We start from the raw sequence: 17009 nt of genomic DNA, 5'->3' as shown, positions 1-17009 counted from the left end.
CCTTGGATCATTTGGCCTCAAAGTGCCTGCTCAGACATGCTTCTACTTGTGGATGTCTCTGTCCGTTTGCTCGTAAGCTGAATGACGCGCACTCGAGCAGCACAAATCATATTGCAAACTCTTATTCCCCCCACTGAACATCTCCAGTGAACTGGTTCCTTGTGCAAAATTCACCCCGGTGTTCACAAAGCACAAGCTCAGCTGTGGGGTACCGGGGTACAGCTCCACCTCCTTAGCCACACGCGTTGTCTGAGCATCCCTCCCATTAGATATAATCCTTAGCAAACACCCAAACATGGCTTTTCAGAAACAAATTAGCAATGCCTCATACACTAAGATGCTTCTTTGATGGTCTCTGAAGTAGTCAGATCAAAATGGTAGAAAATGCTTTGAATTCAGATCCTCTATATTCAACAGCCTTTATTTTAACACCGTGACAAGAAGAACAGATTTCTGCAGAGAAACCGAGAACTCAGTCCAGAGCTTAGTGAAGCAAATGGGAATCTCTCTATTGATTTCAGTAGGTTTTGGATTGGATGTCAGATGGGATTTAAAAGTTACTAAATTCCTTTGGAGGCTACAACCTCCAAAGTTTTTGGTCTTTTTTTTTAGTTGCATTGCTAACATCTGTCTATCTGTGAAATGGATCATGCATAGACTGTGTGAACCTAATGAAAGGCACAACATGGGCAGAAAAAATTCAGACTTGTTCTCTTCAAGTTTGTTATCTAGTGTATTTACTCTGCCTTTTGAAGGAGGGATATTAAGACTTTATTGAATTGTATTTCAAATGATCAGCTACCAAACTCTTCAAATGGCTTACTTCAGAATAGTTAAAAAATGTCTTTCGTATTAGTTTAGCCCTCTGAAAGGATAAATGCCTCTTTATCTCTCAAATCAACTTAATATTTAAATGACAGCCTTATTTCCTTCCTATGTAACATGAGCTAAACATGAAAATTACTCCAAATATCTGAGTAAAAAGAATTTGGTCAGACAGAAGAGAAACCTGATTCCATCACTTGTGTTTTTACCTGCAAAAGCTTCTAGTTTTTTTAAATGTGATTTTGCTCAAACCCTGCTGCAGGATAGCTGAGCAGCAAAAGCTGAGCTTTGATACCCACGCACAGCCCCTGCTCCCGCGGGGCCGAGGTAGGAGGCACCAAGGGGCTGAGGGCTTTGGTGTTAAAACAGACACATCATTAAAAAGGAGAAAAAGTGACTTCATCCTCCTCCTCCCTCAGTAGCTCTGGTTGGAGAGAGAAGCTGTTACAACAGCAGAGCTCTGTCTGTAGAGATGGCCCCGAGGATAAATTAACCCCAGGACATGCTGAACACTTTTTGAGCAATGCTGGCAATGGTATGTGGACGGGAATTCCCAAGAGAAATCCCCACGTTGCTGGAAATGTTACAGATGATTCAGAAACGTCCTCCTCCAACAGCAGTGCTTCAGGACCTTGTTTCTGCGCTGCTGAAGATCCTCAGCTTTTGGAAAAAGACCCAACGCTGAGCCCATTATCCTGGTATTTTATGTTGCTTCGTGCTGCAGAGTTTCATTAGGTTTCCTTTGACTTTTCTAGTTAGCTTATCCTGCAAGTATAGTTACGCATAGGACAGAAAAATCACTCGCTTAGGTCTCCCGTGTTGAAGAATTAGGGTAAAGGAATGCTTCAGCATATTGAAATACCCTCAGAAACCTGTAGCCTGATCCCTTTTCTGGCATGGAGACCGCTGGAGAGCATAGATCGTGCCCAATCTCATTTCCAAAGACACTGCAACTTCAAGTCAGATAATGATATTGCCAGAAAGCTTTGAGAATTTAATATCCCCCCTGCACCTATGACTATGCAGGAGATTACTGATAACCAGCTGGAGCTGTTGCATATATTCCTGCTTGTAATAAAGTGAAGAGGCCCCTCCTAAGGGGTCAGAGTAGCCAGGCCTGGATTGCTCTCAAAAATGTCGAGGGAACTCCTTAAACCACCCTTTCTCCTTCTCTTCCTTCCTCTGCTCATACACCCAGTTCTGCAATGTGCATTAATTCAGCAAATAACCTTCCTGGGTGGGTGCTCAGTGACCCTAGCTCCTGGGAAGAAACCCCATCCCAGCTCCCCTGTGAGGCTTCCCAGACCTGCAGAGGTTCTCCCACTGCTCCTGCCAGGGAGCCGGGAGGGAGACTGCCCAGCCCTCCTGCTCACGGCCGGCCACTGCTGGCGATGGCCGCTCCTGGGAAGCTGCAGGGAGAGCATAAATGAAGGGGAACAAGTTCTTCTGCAGGTCGGTGGAGATAGGCCTGAGCACCCAGGTTTGAAGCAAGGGCCAGACTCCCCCAAAAAACATCCGACGGAGGCAAGGGTTTGGCCAGGGAGAGGAAGGGTGTTGGGCTCGGGCTCATCTGTGCAGTTTTCTTGTGGCTGACTGCGAAATCAGTCAGGTATTTCATCTGTTTCCCAGCACAAAGACTTGTCAGGATGCGCTGTCCCAAAACACACACTAACCGTCTATCTGCTTTTGATTAGAAATCTTCTGTCATGAAGAAACAAAAGAGAGACTCTGCAATGCGAGCATAGCTGCGCTCCCCGTCACTTCCAGAGAGGGGGGAAATATCTTTGCTCTTTGGATCAAAGTTATGTATGTCTACATTGTTAAAAAAGAAAATATTAGGATGAGAAAGAAACCTCACCTTCCTTGGTGCACAACACACAAGGGAAGGGGTTTTTATTCACCAGTCATGGCATTTCTCAAATGGCACGGGTATAGATTAAGGCAAAGCTGAGATCACAAGGGGTGGGGATGGACAGGAATTTCTTGATTTCCAAATAATTCCTGTGTACTTTGGCTCAATCCTTTAAGCTCCCTGGTGCTGCTGATAGCCATCTGCAGGATGGGAGTAAACGGATGCAGAATTTGCAAGCTGCCGTGAGGAGGCACACATTGAGATTGCAACAAATGCTGTTGCCATAGGGTCAGATAAGTGTAAGTGTGTAAGTATGCTTGCCTTAAGTGCAGCTTTCTCTACAGAAACACTACACGCAACTTTCCTCAAAAAACCCCAGAGACAAATCCTTTTAGGAAGAGCAAGTGCAAATGTGGGAACTGTTTTGGGTCTATAACCTAAATAAACACAGCCAAGGAAATCCAAGCTCCAGAGTTTCACACTTCACCATGAAGAATTTTGGCTGCTGTCATCACGGACGCTTACCCTCTCCCTTGGGTATCCTCCACAGTGAAGACTAAGGCAACGTGTCACATTCCTAGCTCAGATTTTAAGACCTCTAGGGCAAGTAATGCTTATTTTCACGACTTCCGGAAAAAGTAGAAAAAGAATATGAAAACAACGTTCCTCTTCCACACTGACTATATGGTTGCTCTTACATATTTTCTGCAGCCATGACATGAAAGTCTACATACGCCAGGAGAACAGGAGGACATACTTCCAACCCTCCTTCAATGGCAAACATCACGTTCCCTTTTGCAGCACTAATGTTGCTTCACTGGGCAATCCATGGTGCAAAGGCTAGTGTAGACCTGATATTTTTCGCTTCTTTAATGTAGACTTTGATATGTATGTAATAGGAATGCTAGGCAATAAGTAGTAAGAAACTAGAAGTGCAACACCCTCAAGCAGGATCCAAACAGGCATCTCACATATAGGCAGCATTCCCTGCCAGATTTCTCATATTTGTGAAATATGAAAATGTCTGCAATGATCTTAGGTATCCTTAAAAATGTGTTTGTTATCCAGAGATTACTTCCCACCCATTTCTGATGCTGATAAAACTCCCATAGGCACTGAATAACCCCCAAACTGGGATATCCCACGGCCCTGGGACATCTAAAAATCCTGGCACAAAATTGGGGCTAGCTGAGTGGGGTTGGACAGGGGGACCACCCCGAGAGGCGTAAATCTCTCCAGCCTGCTTCCCTATAGCTTTGTGCCTTACATTGGAGCCTCCAGTTCCTAATAAGGGAGAATCTCTGGCATTTCACGGGGCTGACGTATCCCTCGTCCCTAACCGCTCTCCCCGCGCCGCAGCGTGAGGGCTGCGGGGTGTGTGGGTGGTGGGAGGGCACGGGGAAGCCTGGGGGACCTGATGCATCTCCCTCAGCTGGCGTGAGAACAGTCTCGCTCACTTGCTTTCATGAAACATGCAGAAATGTATATATCTTTCAGACGTGTACCCTCTGTCAAACTTCAAAAGCCACTGCTGGGGGTGGAGGGCACTGACAGACACGAACACCATAATTGCACATGCCTTCTTTCCTGCCTTAGAAAGACAAAAAGAAAACCCAACGCCATAAAAAAAAAATACAGCATGCCTCAAGACATTGCTGGTGCTCAGCAAGAGCAAGCCCGACCTCAGAGGCTGACGACATCGCAGGCAGCAGCACAATCGGCAGACACTCGCCAGCAGCCGGCGGCATTGGTGAACACTCGCCGGGGCACCGGCCCTGCTGCCTGCACCCCTTGCACCCCCATCTTCGGTGTGAACCGCTGCGGGGCTCACAGCCCTGTCCAGTGGTGGCGGGGCATTGCCGCCCGCCTGAGACGGCATGGACGCGGCCAGGCCAGGCCTTGAACCTGCCCGGGGCTTGCAGGAAGTAGGAATTTCTGGTCTGGTGGCCCCCGGCGGCGGTCGAGGACCAGTGAGCCCAGATCTGCTGTTCCCGTTGCCCAGCCAACACTAGCCCTACACAACCTGCATCCTGAAACAATCAGTTACTGTGTGAAATGGGAGCGGGTTTTATACGGCTGAATTTATTCTAATTAAAAAGAAATACTACCGGCTCGCTCCCACTGTTTCCATACCAACGCCATGGAGAATGGTGCAAATGGGGTCTACAATCCTGTTCTCTTCACGCTTTCCAGCCACCTCTCCCTTGCCAGGTCTGTCGACCTGTCCTATGCAGCCTTGAGCAGCGCTGCGGGGGGAGAGGAAAGGAGAGGGAGAGGGAGAGGGAGAGGGAGAGGGAGAGGGAGAGGGCCATCGGCCAACAAACCACCTTGAGCTTGCACAGCCGTGCAGGGCGGGAGCGGGATCAGGCCTGGCTGCCAGGCATTGCCAGGCAGCTACGTAAATAGACAGGACAACATTTCGACACCAGGCGTGTCCGTTCCCAGTGTTTACCCCAAAACCCTCCTGATTTAAAAAAAAAAAAACCAACAAAACTGCAGTGAAATGGCTGAAACATGTTGCAACCATCTGTGAAACTCAGGCTATCATTACACGAGAGGAGGAGGGGAAAGGGAGCGAGACAACAATTTGAGGGAAAAAAACCCCCACCGAGAGCCAGAAGTGGGTCAACAGCTAATTACAAACAGGGACCGAGAAAGGCAGCATCTCTAACACTTCTTACCTTGTGGGCGAGGGAGGCTCGCACTGAGCTGACCGAGGAAAGCGAGAGGGCTGGCGTGCCTCCTGCGCACCCCGTCGCTCTCTTGGCGTGCCCGGGTCTCCTTCCTCGGCCGGCCGGGCGTTTTTTTTCTCCTCCTTTTACGACACCCTCCCTGCCTCTCCCAGGTAAGCGGCAGAACTGGCTCTGCAGCAGGAAGTGGAAAAGGCAGGCACGGCACGGCTCGGCACAACGCGGCGGTGGGAGAGCCTCCGCAGGGGAGTGACACTTTGAAGCTTAAAACTCTCTCGAAATGCCTGCGTGCGGCTCGCTCCCTCTCTCGTAGGAAGCCAGGCTGCCTCTGCGTAAGCCCCGCACATAAATAACTGTAGGGGAAACCCGGTGTGATTCCTAAGCAGTGTGCCTCGCTGGGAAAGTCATCCTTTGCTTTTAGTCCTTGGTCGCTTACTGTCAATGCCGAATGTTAAACCAACTGTGATTCAGACTACTGAAGACAATCACATGACGGGTGTAAGAACTATATAAAGAACAAAAAAAGGATTTCTCGTCTGGTTTTTTTCTTTTAGACTTCTAGATTCTTCCAGGTTTCTCTCTACACCCTCAAGGAGCAGAAACTTGCTTTTCCTACAAGCTGAAACCCTTACGTATTCACACAGCTCCTGAAAGCCGAGTAATGCCGGTGCTGATGGCACGGCGCAGTGGGGTCCGAAGAGCCCCGGTAAGCCATGCCGGCTGCTTCGTCGGCGCAGTGCCAGGCTCCACAGCAGTGGTCCTGGTGCGCCGCTGGACACAGCTGCGTGTCCCAGCCTACACCGCTTTCCTGACCTCCCACTCAGTGCCTCTCCCTGCCAAGAAGCTCTTCCTGATCTTTAGCCTACATTTGCTTAGTTTAACCCTAGGAGGAGCCTGACTTGGCTGCAAATTGTGCACGGCTCTTCATCCTCCAGGCGTTCATGGGCTGCTGCCACAGGCTGACTTAACACCTGATCAGCCAGCCTGCACACACAGGGACGTCTAAACCACCCCCAAGCTCCTCGCACAGGCAGTGCCACCGCTTCTCCTTCCTGCGCCCTTCCCATGGCACTGGGGGCGGAGGAGGGAGCTGCCTGCCCGGCATTCCTCCCCTGGGACGGGCCCTCTCCAGGCACCCGCTGCTCCACCAGCCCCTCTTTATGGTCGCTCGGTGAAGCCATGACCCAGGCATTTATTTCCTCTTGTCAGGGAATGACTGCCCACATTTCTGGAGGGAAAATTCAAGCGGCTGGGGGCAGCACGTGCCCCCAAGCCGAGCACTAAATACGATTGTATCGGTGGCAGCGCAGTGACGCGCCGCAGCCTGAGCTTGCCTTCCTCCTGGAGAAACCTCACGTCAGCCTGGTCCTCTGGCTGGCAGTCCTGGCTCCCTCCTTTTCTCCTTCCTCCCTCCTCTGCCGAGGTGCAGGCCAGCAGGACACCAAGCCTCCCTTTTGGGGCATCCCAAAGTTGTCCTTCACTGCTCCGAGACTGCCCAGGCAACGCCTGCTCTGCCAGCGGGTCCCAGCCAGACCCAGACATGACGGGCGGTCGATGCTTGTGGCCAGAGTGGCTGCATTACAACCGCAGCCATTTGAGTCAGCTCAAGGTTTAATTCCTCGGGTTTGGACTCAAGCGTGGCAGCTCTGCTACACAGCTGGTTTGTGCCATGAACAAACAGGGCTGCCTGAGCCCCGAGTCGTGCCAAACCCGGCTCCGGCAGCTGCCCCGCTCGCCGGCCTCCCCACCAGCCTCCTGCCCAGGAGCGGTGATGGCCCCACTGCAGCCTGTGTGCCATGGTGGGGAAGGGTGGTGAGGGGCCCAAGGCCACTCAGGAGCCAAAATCGGGGCCTTGGTGAACATAGGCAGGATGGGAGCGGGGAGGGACAGCTGCTCTGAGGAGTGCCTGACCTTCCTGGGGCTTACGCGAAGGACTTGTGTAGTGTTTGTAGTGCATTGACCAGCTCCCCAGGGAGTGTGGGCAGCCACGGCTGGGCATGGGGACTTGGCGGGCAGAGTCTCCCATGGGGATATTGCATCAGTACCCGTATTTGTGGGTTTTTTTTCTAAAGGCCTCTGCCTGTGCAGCCATCAAACACCTCTCCCTTCACTCAGTGGAGCAGCCTCCCTTGCCAACAACAGTTATGGAGAGTCTTCTTCCGTTCTCCACTGGTCATGCTGTGGACACGGGGCTGCAACACCCAGCAAACAACAGTGGCCACCTGCCTCCCCTGTAGACAGCTGCCAGCTGGCCAGAGGAGGGTGGTTGTGGCTGTGACCCACACCAGCCTGCCCCAGCAGAGCTTGGCCAGGGTTCCTGTCTGGTGGCGTGCCCGGGGGCCGACATGCGTTTGAAGCATACGGGATGTGGCTGGACAGAGAAGTCGCAAAGCCTCAGGCTGTTCATTTTCACACAGAATCACACACACAATCACAGAATGGTTGAGGCTGGAAGGGACCTCTGGAGGTCATCTGGTCCACCCCCACTGCTCAAGCAGGGCCACCTAGAGACGGTGTCCCAGGACCATAAACAGATGGCTTTTGAATATCTCCAAGGATGGAGACTCCATAGCCTCCCTGGGCAACCTGTGCCAGTGCTCAGTCATCCTCACAGTAAAAAAGTGTTTCCTGATGTTCAGAGGGAACCTCCTGTGTTTCAGTTTGTGCCCATTGCCTCTGGTCCTGTCACTGAAAAGAGCCTGGCTCCACCCTCTTTGCACCCTTCCTTCAGATATTTATATACATTGATGAGACACCTCCTGAGCCTTCTCTTCTCCAGGCTGAACAGTCCCAGCTCTCTCAGCCTTTCCTCATATGTCAGATGCTCCAGTCCCTTCATCATCTTTGTGGTCCTTCACTGGGCTCTCTCCAGTAGCTCCAGAGATATTTTACTCGGCCACCTAGAAATGCGCCTGGGAATTAATGCTAGCTCACTCAGCATTCAGTCTCCCGGGGTTATTTCCATCCTGACCACTTGTACATATCTTAATTTGAAGTGGTATTTGTGGCCCAAAGAAAGGAGCGCAGAGCAGCCTGGCTCCTAAGGACGTGATGCCTGGGGAATGCGCTGTGAAATCTGGCCCTTGTGTGAGTGCTTCCAGGTCCATAAATCACACCTATGGACCTAATGGTGTCTGCAGCTGCAGCCAAAGGACCAGTCTCTGTCCCCTCTTTAACTTGCCAAACCCCAGAAACCAGCAGGTACTTGGAGCAGTTCCTCTCACTTGAGCTTTACGTACTTTCCTAGAAGCCTGAGAAAGAGGGGAAAAAAAAAAAAGCTTGAAAGACACTCTCTGCTAACTGTGTTAACAGCACTGTCTGCTGAGTGGGTTTCAAAGCAAAGATGAGGTCCAGCCCAAACCTAAGTACCTTCCCACAAAGTTGTAGAAACTGCTATCAATTAACTCCTTTTTGGATTAGGAAACTTAGAGAACAGATATCCAAGTTTATTTCAGCATTTCAAAAGCCTCCCCCATTCCTAAAACTGAGGCCATCCTAATTGCTTTCTGAACTCCTGTTTTATATTTCTGAAGTCTTCCTACTGACTTCGCTGAAAGCCAGATCAAACTCTGAACTCTTTAAAGTCAGTATCTCATCTGTACATTATTTACAAGCAGAATGTGATGCGTCGTATTGGGCCCATCGTAGAAAGTACAGATTAATATTCAAGTGTAGGATGAGTGTTTTCATTGGCAAGGCAACTAACATGGAACTTTTTTATAAAAAGTGGTTCCTAGTCCTTCAGGAGTTGTAATATTTCTTTTTTGATTAGGAAGGTAATGTCAATATCGAGTGCTATTCTTGTATTTCCTACAGCATCTATATATTCAGAGAACTAAATCATAAATGGTTTTGCTTGTGAATGATTAACTGTTCAAATAAAACACTGTCACATTGCTCCACTTTTAACATTGGTGCTGTGAATTAACCTGGAGACACTGCAATGAGCATTTAATCCCATCTGCCTCAGCGTAACGCACACAACACTCTTGCTCCCGTTCTCTGCCGTTGGCTCGCCCCTCGCTGCTTTTGCACTGCGAGGGAAACTGAGGCTTTCTTCCATGTCTTGCTGTTTAGATTGCTAGGCACATGCCTACAAAAACATTTTCCACTTTTTTTTTTTTTAAGGCTCTTGCTTTGGCATTTTTCAGTCACGCCCTGGAGAGACACGTGAAAGGAAAGAAAACAGTACCTGGATGTTAGCTTGTGCAATGCTTCTAATTAAACCTTGCATAATGACAAAACCCCTCCTGCCATTTGTTAAGATTTTCCCCACAGCGTTATACATCCTCTTAATTAAGAGCAGAAGCTAAGTAATACCTATTTTATTCCCCCTTGCTTCCAATTAGTCATCCATTGATCGTTACCCACTCAACATTTGACAATTAACAGAGCCCCCACTCTCCGCAGGACCGGAGTCCTTCAGAAATGACACGTCTAGAATAACGTGAGGGGAGCTGCGTGGGCGAGTAATGGGGTGAGAGGTGGGGGGAAGGGGAGGAGAAGGCCACCCAAGTGGAACAAAAGACGTGTAACATATGCAAATGTTCAGTATGCGGTATGTGTTTTATACACTGGATATATATGAGGTCATATACAAAGCTCAGCTGGCGGCCACGCTGCTTTTGGGAGGCATGGGAATTTGAGGGAACACTTGAGCTCTTGTATGATCAAACGTACCTAGTCCTCTGTCTTTAAGATGCAAAGCAGTTCCTGATTTGGCTCTTTGCCTCTGCTTTTTTAGGAGAGCAGGAGTTAGCATCCGCTTCTCCATTGTCACCAGGACTGTGGGCTGTATCAACACAGTCCCCGCCAAGTCACCCCAAGACCCAGCTGCAGCCACACGCAGTCATGCCCGAGCTGCTGCCGACGGCCAGGAGCACGGCAACTCTGGGAGCCAGAGGGACCTCCAGGGAAGCTGCAGGCCCCTTCTGCATCGCCGCTTCCCTCCGGGAGCCTGGCGCAGTGGCAGGGATGGCCCCGGCCCCGCGCAGTGCCCACTGCATGGGACCACTGCATCCCTTGCCCAACACTGGTACTTCCTGTACCAGTAGCATCTTCTAGCTGGGGAAATCCAACAGCGTAGTGGGGCTGGAAGGCAGCCCAGAGCCTGAACTGCAGCAGTGAATAAAGCGTAGGGGACGCCAGGGCTTTTGGGCAGGCCTCCGGCATGAGGGTGAGCCCCAGGGTCAGTGAGTAAGGCTTACAACACGGCCAGAAAGCTTCCCTGCATGCTTTTTTCTTTTTTCTTTTTCTAGATGAAAATCCATCCATTACAGGGCTCAGGGATTTTGTGTGAAGCTGTGACAATAAGTAGCTGAGCAAACTTCACAAGACTCTGGGTGCGGGTCTCGGCAACAAATACTGATGCACAAAAAAGCAAACCAGAGCCCTCGGCAAGCTCTAGCCCGGCTGTAGAGGAAGGAGGATAATCTCATTTCTTTGCTCTTTGCCCTTTTAGCTATTCACAGAGCTTAATGCCGAGTTATTCCCAACAATGAGCCGAACAATCAAACTTCCATCTGGCCTGGTCAGGCAGATGCAACACTTGCCCTCCAGTCACAGGCACACCAGTCCTGCGATTTTTTTCCCATCTTGAACATACACTATTTATCCCTACCCTGTAACAGAGAAGATGATACTTACACTTGGTAACAGAAACTGCAGTTCATGCTTACCAGCCTGCTCTAATCTGATCACCTAAATCCCTGGGTGCAGCAAAACACAGGCACTGCAAGCACAGCTGGTGCTGCAACCTTTGGATCTCCCTCTACACGACATGACGCACAGTCTACCAGCTAATGACCTGTTTTTCCTGGGAGGGCACTCTTCTCCCCTTTCGGCCCTCCTGCATACTCACACTGCAGGCCCCAAACTGCAGCCATGCCCTTGGGAGAAATGTTTTCTCTCCCCGACTTTGAAATCAGCTGCAGGTTGCTCTTTGCAGTAGCCAGAGACCCACAGCATCACCGGGCTGCCGCAGCAGCGCTTGCTGCTACCACCTCTCTCCTGGCCTGGGAATAGGGATTATAACTGATCACGTAGTGGGAACCATGGGGAAAAAAACAAAAAAAAGAAAAAAATAAAAGAGAAGCTCTTTTGTTGTTAACACCAGTCTGTCCTCTAATCTACTCATGTCCTGGTCTTACATTTTTCTTAAGCATTCAGCTGCAGGGGAAGGATACAAGGAGACAGATTGACGCTTGTGTACGTATAGATGTTTTTGTGTGCGAATTGCATTTTGAGATATATATACACACACACCTAAGAACACTGGCTGTATTAAAAGTCAACAGAAAATATCTCACAGACTTAAGTGAAGCTAGCATTTCCCCTCTAACATTCAAAATGAACCTCACTAACCTGGTTTTAGCTGTCAGAAGTTCTCCTGACAAATTCAGAAGTGCTGAGAGGGAGAGACTAACACCCTATGCCAGTGGCATCCTGGCAAGGGGCCTCTTTCCCTTTTCTGCTGAAAGGACACGGGTTCCGGTTTGGTCTGTGCAGGAAAATCTGAAATTGAAATGCCCCCTTCTTCAGTTAAGATGGCAGGGAATGTGGCCCCAATTGACAGGAGCCCCTTCAGCGATAAAATTTCCCTGTGTATGAGTCACAGGAAATTATAATCACTGCTTACCGAGATTGCAGAACACAATGAGATTTCTGAGCTACAAACAGACTTCAATTATTCTTGAAAGACAGACAGACCCTCAAACTGACACAATTGGAGAAAATAAATATCCTTTTGTCTGCACTGCTGGTGGTAATTTCCCATTAGACAGGAAAAGACTTCTTTGATGAATGAATATTGTCTACACATTAGAAGAGGAGCTACTGTATATCTCCTAATAGCTCTTGCATGCTTGGGCTCAGCCTCATGTGAGGCCCTTAAACCCCTTGGGTACAATGTGGTAGCATTCATTAGTGTACTGCATTTTTTATTGCAGCATTTGAGAAAAGGATGGTGCATATTAAAATAAACTTGAGCAACTACCCACTCACCTTGAAGTTATGTGGCAAGGTCAAATACATTTAGCAATCTGCCTTCTCGGTCTGCAGGTAGTCCTTTACAGTCTAGAGGCTTCAGGAGAAACACTTGCACTGGAGACAGATCTTCCATTTGTGATTATTCTTGTAATTTTAGCAGTTAATCACTTCTCTATTTTGTATTTACTTTGCTTTTCTACAGTTGTAACTAAATCAAAACCATAGTGTCACAAAGAACTAAGTCGAGCACTGTTTGCAGAAGCTGAAGAATATCATGTTAGTGCCTTTGACAAACTTTGGACCTTTTCAAAGACCCACCAAGTCTCACATCACTTCCTTCCCACAGAAATATGTTAACAGGCATTAATCGTACTAACCGTCCCTTTCGTGGCAGTGTTGCATTTCCGCCTGTCATTTTTCCTGGGACTGGTATTGGATTAGGCTTGGCCTAGAGATGCCCGGGTCACCCCAAGGAGTCCTTTCAGCTGCTGGTAGGTCACCTTCTCTGGAACTTCGCCATCACACCATGGATCGGTTGGGAGTCAGGTGGGCTGGTGGGGGGAGCATTTGGCCAACTGTTTTTATCTGGATGGGATTTATTTAGCCTTACATTAAAAAAATTATTGGAGGGAACAGGGGATTCTACTCTCATAATTCTACTTTAACACAGTCACCACACAGCTATTTGTGGTGTATACACAGTGCTTAAGAAAAGGGTTTTATTAATTTATAGCAAAAATGCTAACAACCTTGTTTAAATTTTTGCTAACGTTTTTATTTGAGAGATTAAAAAACCCAAACAACAAAACTCCCAACATTAAGAAAAAGAAGCAGAAGAGCTACCGATGAGAAATGGTCTGGATTTGCCACTCAACAGCGGCACCAGTCTGCACACAAGCCAGCTGCAGGCAGAGATGTGGCAGAGACCAACATGGTACTCATAGACGGAATGCAATACAAGAAACAGCAAACCCAAGAATCAGAAATAAAGGCCATAAAACCCCAACAACGCCCCGTCTGAGTCTTACTTCCAACGAGAAACATAGGCAAAACTAATGTTTTAGGCTCATCCCGCATTACAGATGGAAACTGCACTTAAGTTTGTGGCACAGCAAAGGCTGCTAAGGAACTTGGCAGAATGGCCATGCTTTGCCACCGAGCGCTGGGCTGAGTACGTGACATTTTGGCTTCGCCAGCCCGCTGAGTTACTACGGAGTCCTCAGTTCAGTGGATGACGTTTTAAGGCAGGGGGGTAGCTGTGGGAAAAAAGAGGACCATGACTTGCTTTGTAAGTACTAAGAGGAAGCTAAAAGTCCAACAAGAATTATGGCCTCTCCAGTACTCCACAGCTACAGGTACAGCAACATTAAATATATCATGTACATAACATTACTTATAGACTCTACATGTAAAACGTTAACCAATTTATCATGGAAATCTGGTAACAAGCAACATTGCCATATAAATTCACACTTCAAGAAAGGCTAAGTGTGGAAGCCTCCTTTGCAAGAGGATTTTCAGTCAATGGTTTGTATAGAAAATATTAAAACAATGATGACAATTTGTTCTCTGAATCTCAATTCATTACTGGGTTAGTTTTCAGGAACGGAAAAAGGTTCTCTTTAGAAAATGTGTGAATATTCAGAATATGAATTCACAATCTAAGTATTAAATAATTAAAAAAAAAAAAGTTTCAACTGTCAGGAAGTCTTACTTGGCCACAATATTTTAAAGCAATAACAGCAATACAAGGCATAGAAAATGTTTTCCTACACCACTTGTAAATGTAAAAGTATTCACGTTAAATGCAACAGAACTATTAAAGAATAAACTGCTTGTAGAACAGAGAAATGAGAGACGAGCTATGCATTTAACCATCTTCCTTACAGTTGAACTCCAGCTGTTTAAAAACATATTGACTTCATAATTTGAAAATGATGTCCCATAGGTAACTGGTCTGCATACTCCTATGAAATATGATGCCCCAAATGGCATGACACCCCTTCTTGAAAAGTTTTTATCTCATCTCCACCATTATCTCCACAGTTTAAACAAAAGAACAACTATCCAAATGTAAAATGCTCTTTTTTTTAATTACTAAATTAAGAAAGTTAAACAGTTTTAAAATGTAAACTTGCAAATAAACCATAACAAAATGTAATTAAGACTTTAAAATTTGTAACTCAGTATTAAAAACTCAATAGAAATAGAAAGGAATTTTTTTTTTTTTTTTGGTTAAACGTAAGTAATTCAAGGCTGGTACAGACAACTGAAAAGGTAATACTTTGTTCTGTGCATCCCCCATGAAATGTAAAGAAGTGCATAGTAATTCCACTGGAGAACTTGCAGACATAGAGAAAGTAATTTCATTAGCAGTACAGGACATTTAACACACTTATTTTACAATGGAAAAATGTTACACGTAAAACAGAAAAAACCTAGTTGCATGACCAACAGTTTAGCAGGTGGACATGGCTAAAATGCTGTGATTTTAAGACCATCTGAATGTGGTTACACTGTTTAATAAATCTTTTTGAAACATTGCAGTATACATGTTTTGATACAGGAAGTCCTTGCAGTTTCAATTTTCCAGTTCAAACGGTGATGGTGTAGTTTTCTTGCTTTAAATATGTTCGTTTTAATTTCAAGAACAAATCATCACACACTTGTCAAACATTGGAAACATTACTGTAAATACAGCACATGATTCCTGAAAGAGCAAAGTTACAACCATCTACAGGTACATAATCATAAACAAAAAGTGCAATCCAATTTAAAAAAATCATGCTTGGCAAAAGCCAAAAATTAGATCACTGGCTTTCAGAATCCCACCAGTGTTTTCATGTCTGCAGTAAAATTATCGCTTTCTGGGTACTGCTGCAGCAGGATTCATTCAATTCCAAATGAGTTTCCTCTGCAATAGCACCCATATACTGTATGTACAGGTATGTATATATATTATATATATTTTATATATAAAAAAGCAAAAAACCAAACACCTGTCCTGATTTTTTTTTTTTTTTGTTAAAACATGGAAAAAAATGTTTTAGACAAAGAGGCCACTTCTGGAAAATAATACTTTTAGTTGAATCAGGAGAAGACTAGTTAAAATCACATAGGTTTTGCGTTTTAAAAAAAGGAAAGCACTAGGATCAGTTATTGGCACTGAGTTACTATTTACAATGAACAGACGTTTTGCAGTTTACATAACATCAATACAATGCAGTTTTGGAGTCTTTGATTAAGAAAAAACAAGTGTTTTTCTCCTTTTCATCCAGGACATTCAGATTATTAGGACAAGTGGTCATAGGCAAGGGCTGCAGAAGTTCCCAGCTCCAGCCCCCCGCTGTGCACGGCGGTGCTGGAAGATGCTGCGCTCTGGAGAAGCCAATCACGGAGTTGTAAGCTGAAGGGCAGGTGGGGCAGGGCTGAGAAACGCCTGGTAATTCACGACAGTGTCTGGAGATCGGGGATTTACAGGTTGTCGCCGGGCTGGTACTGGGGTTCTGTTGCAGTGAAGTAGTCTTCAAGGAAACCCTGCAAATATTCGAAAGTTGGACGCTCCTCTGGGTCTTTTTTCCAGCAGTGGATCATAAGCTCGTGCAAGGAGATGGGACAGTCCTGAGGACATGGCATCCGATAACCACGTTCTACTTGCTCCAAGACTTCACGGTTATTCATGCCTGTAAAGGGCAGACAAATCCACACTGTTAAATTACAGGAAAATTAACCCGACTATAACTGTATCTACAATGCACAGGGTTTTCTCGATCATACCGATTTCTTTTGGTTCAGACAAGCGAAACAAAACCACCCCAATGTCCTGTTTCAGCTCTTCATCTACTGCAAGGTAACCTGGATTATTTTCTCTCTCAGTAGAGGGTTTTAGGATCCAGTGATGAGTAAAACGCTGCTCCCATCGTTACCCTCTTGGCTTACTCACAATGGGCAGGGTTTGGTGCTTTCCCTCTCCAACAACAGCAGCCGTGAAATATATTATGTGAAGTGGTTAAGGAAAATAAATGCATTACAACAAATACTATTCAAAATTCTAGAAATTAAGATGAATTTTTGAAACCCTCACACTGAGCGTGGGCCTTGAAGTGCTCTGTGAGGTCATGCTGCAGAGACTTCAAGACAAACTCTGCTACTTTGGGCTACAAGGGATGTCCAGCAGCATTACCTTCAATGTCAGTTCAGAAGCTTACTGCTGATGATGATCTGCACTCCCTCAAACACCATATTCCACTGTTCCATCCCAACCCAGAAGAGAACAAAGTTGCTCAGAAGACAAGTCAAACGCCAAGCAAAACAGCTCCACTGCAGAACCATAGCTCTCTCTCAAAAAGGGCAAAAAGTTATATTACCATCATGCTTGTCTCTAAGAGGCAAGCCAGGCCCTTTGCTACCTTGTCTCTTCTATGCAACCCCTTCAACTCTTGATTCCTCTGCTGAAGTGCTTTTCACTATACATTAATTGCAATCAACCTCAACTTTAGTTTAAATATCTCTTCCAGTAATTCCTTTGGCTTTTTAACAGTACCAAAGGTAAGACTGGCACCGCAGGCATGCAGAAGTATTTCAGAGAAAGTGTGCACACTGACTGCAAGCTTTGTGGCTTGCCAATCAGCAAGCCCTGCCCCAGTCCTCTGCTG

The 17009-nt window shown here is 46.8% G+C and overlaps 1 protein-coding gene across 4 annotated transcripts in view; it reads right to left on the bottom strand.

Moving 5' to 3' along the window:
• Window positions 1–14702: 14702 nt before the first annotated feature.
• Window positions 14703–17009, bottom strand: part of FYN (FYN proto-oncogene, Src family tyrosine kinase) — a 138742-nt gene continuing 136435 nt past the window's right edge. For all 4 annotated transcript variants that reach the window (XM_050894710.1, XM_050894709.1, XM_050894712.1 and 1 more), the window contains one exon: window positions 14703–16037. In XM_050894710.1, the coding sequence (XP_050750667.1) occupies window positions 15829–16037 (209 nt within the window). In that variant the 3' untranslated portion in view covers window positions 14703–15828. The remainder of the gene's footprint in view (window positions 16038–17009) is intronic.

The sequence above is a fragment of the Gymnogyps californianus genome, chromosome 3, assembly GCF_018139145.2.
Source record: "Gymnogyps californianus isolate 813 chromosome 3, ASM1813914v2, whole genome shotgun sequence".
Taxonomy (NCBI): domain Eukaryota; kingdom Metazoa; phylum Chordata; class Aves; order Accipitriformes; family Cathartidae; genus Gymnogyps; species Gymnogyps californianus.
The sequence above is the reverse complement of the archived record's forward strand: the minus strand, read 5'-3'. Positions and strand labels throughout refer to the sequence as shown.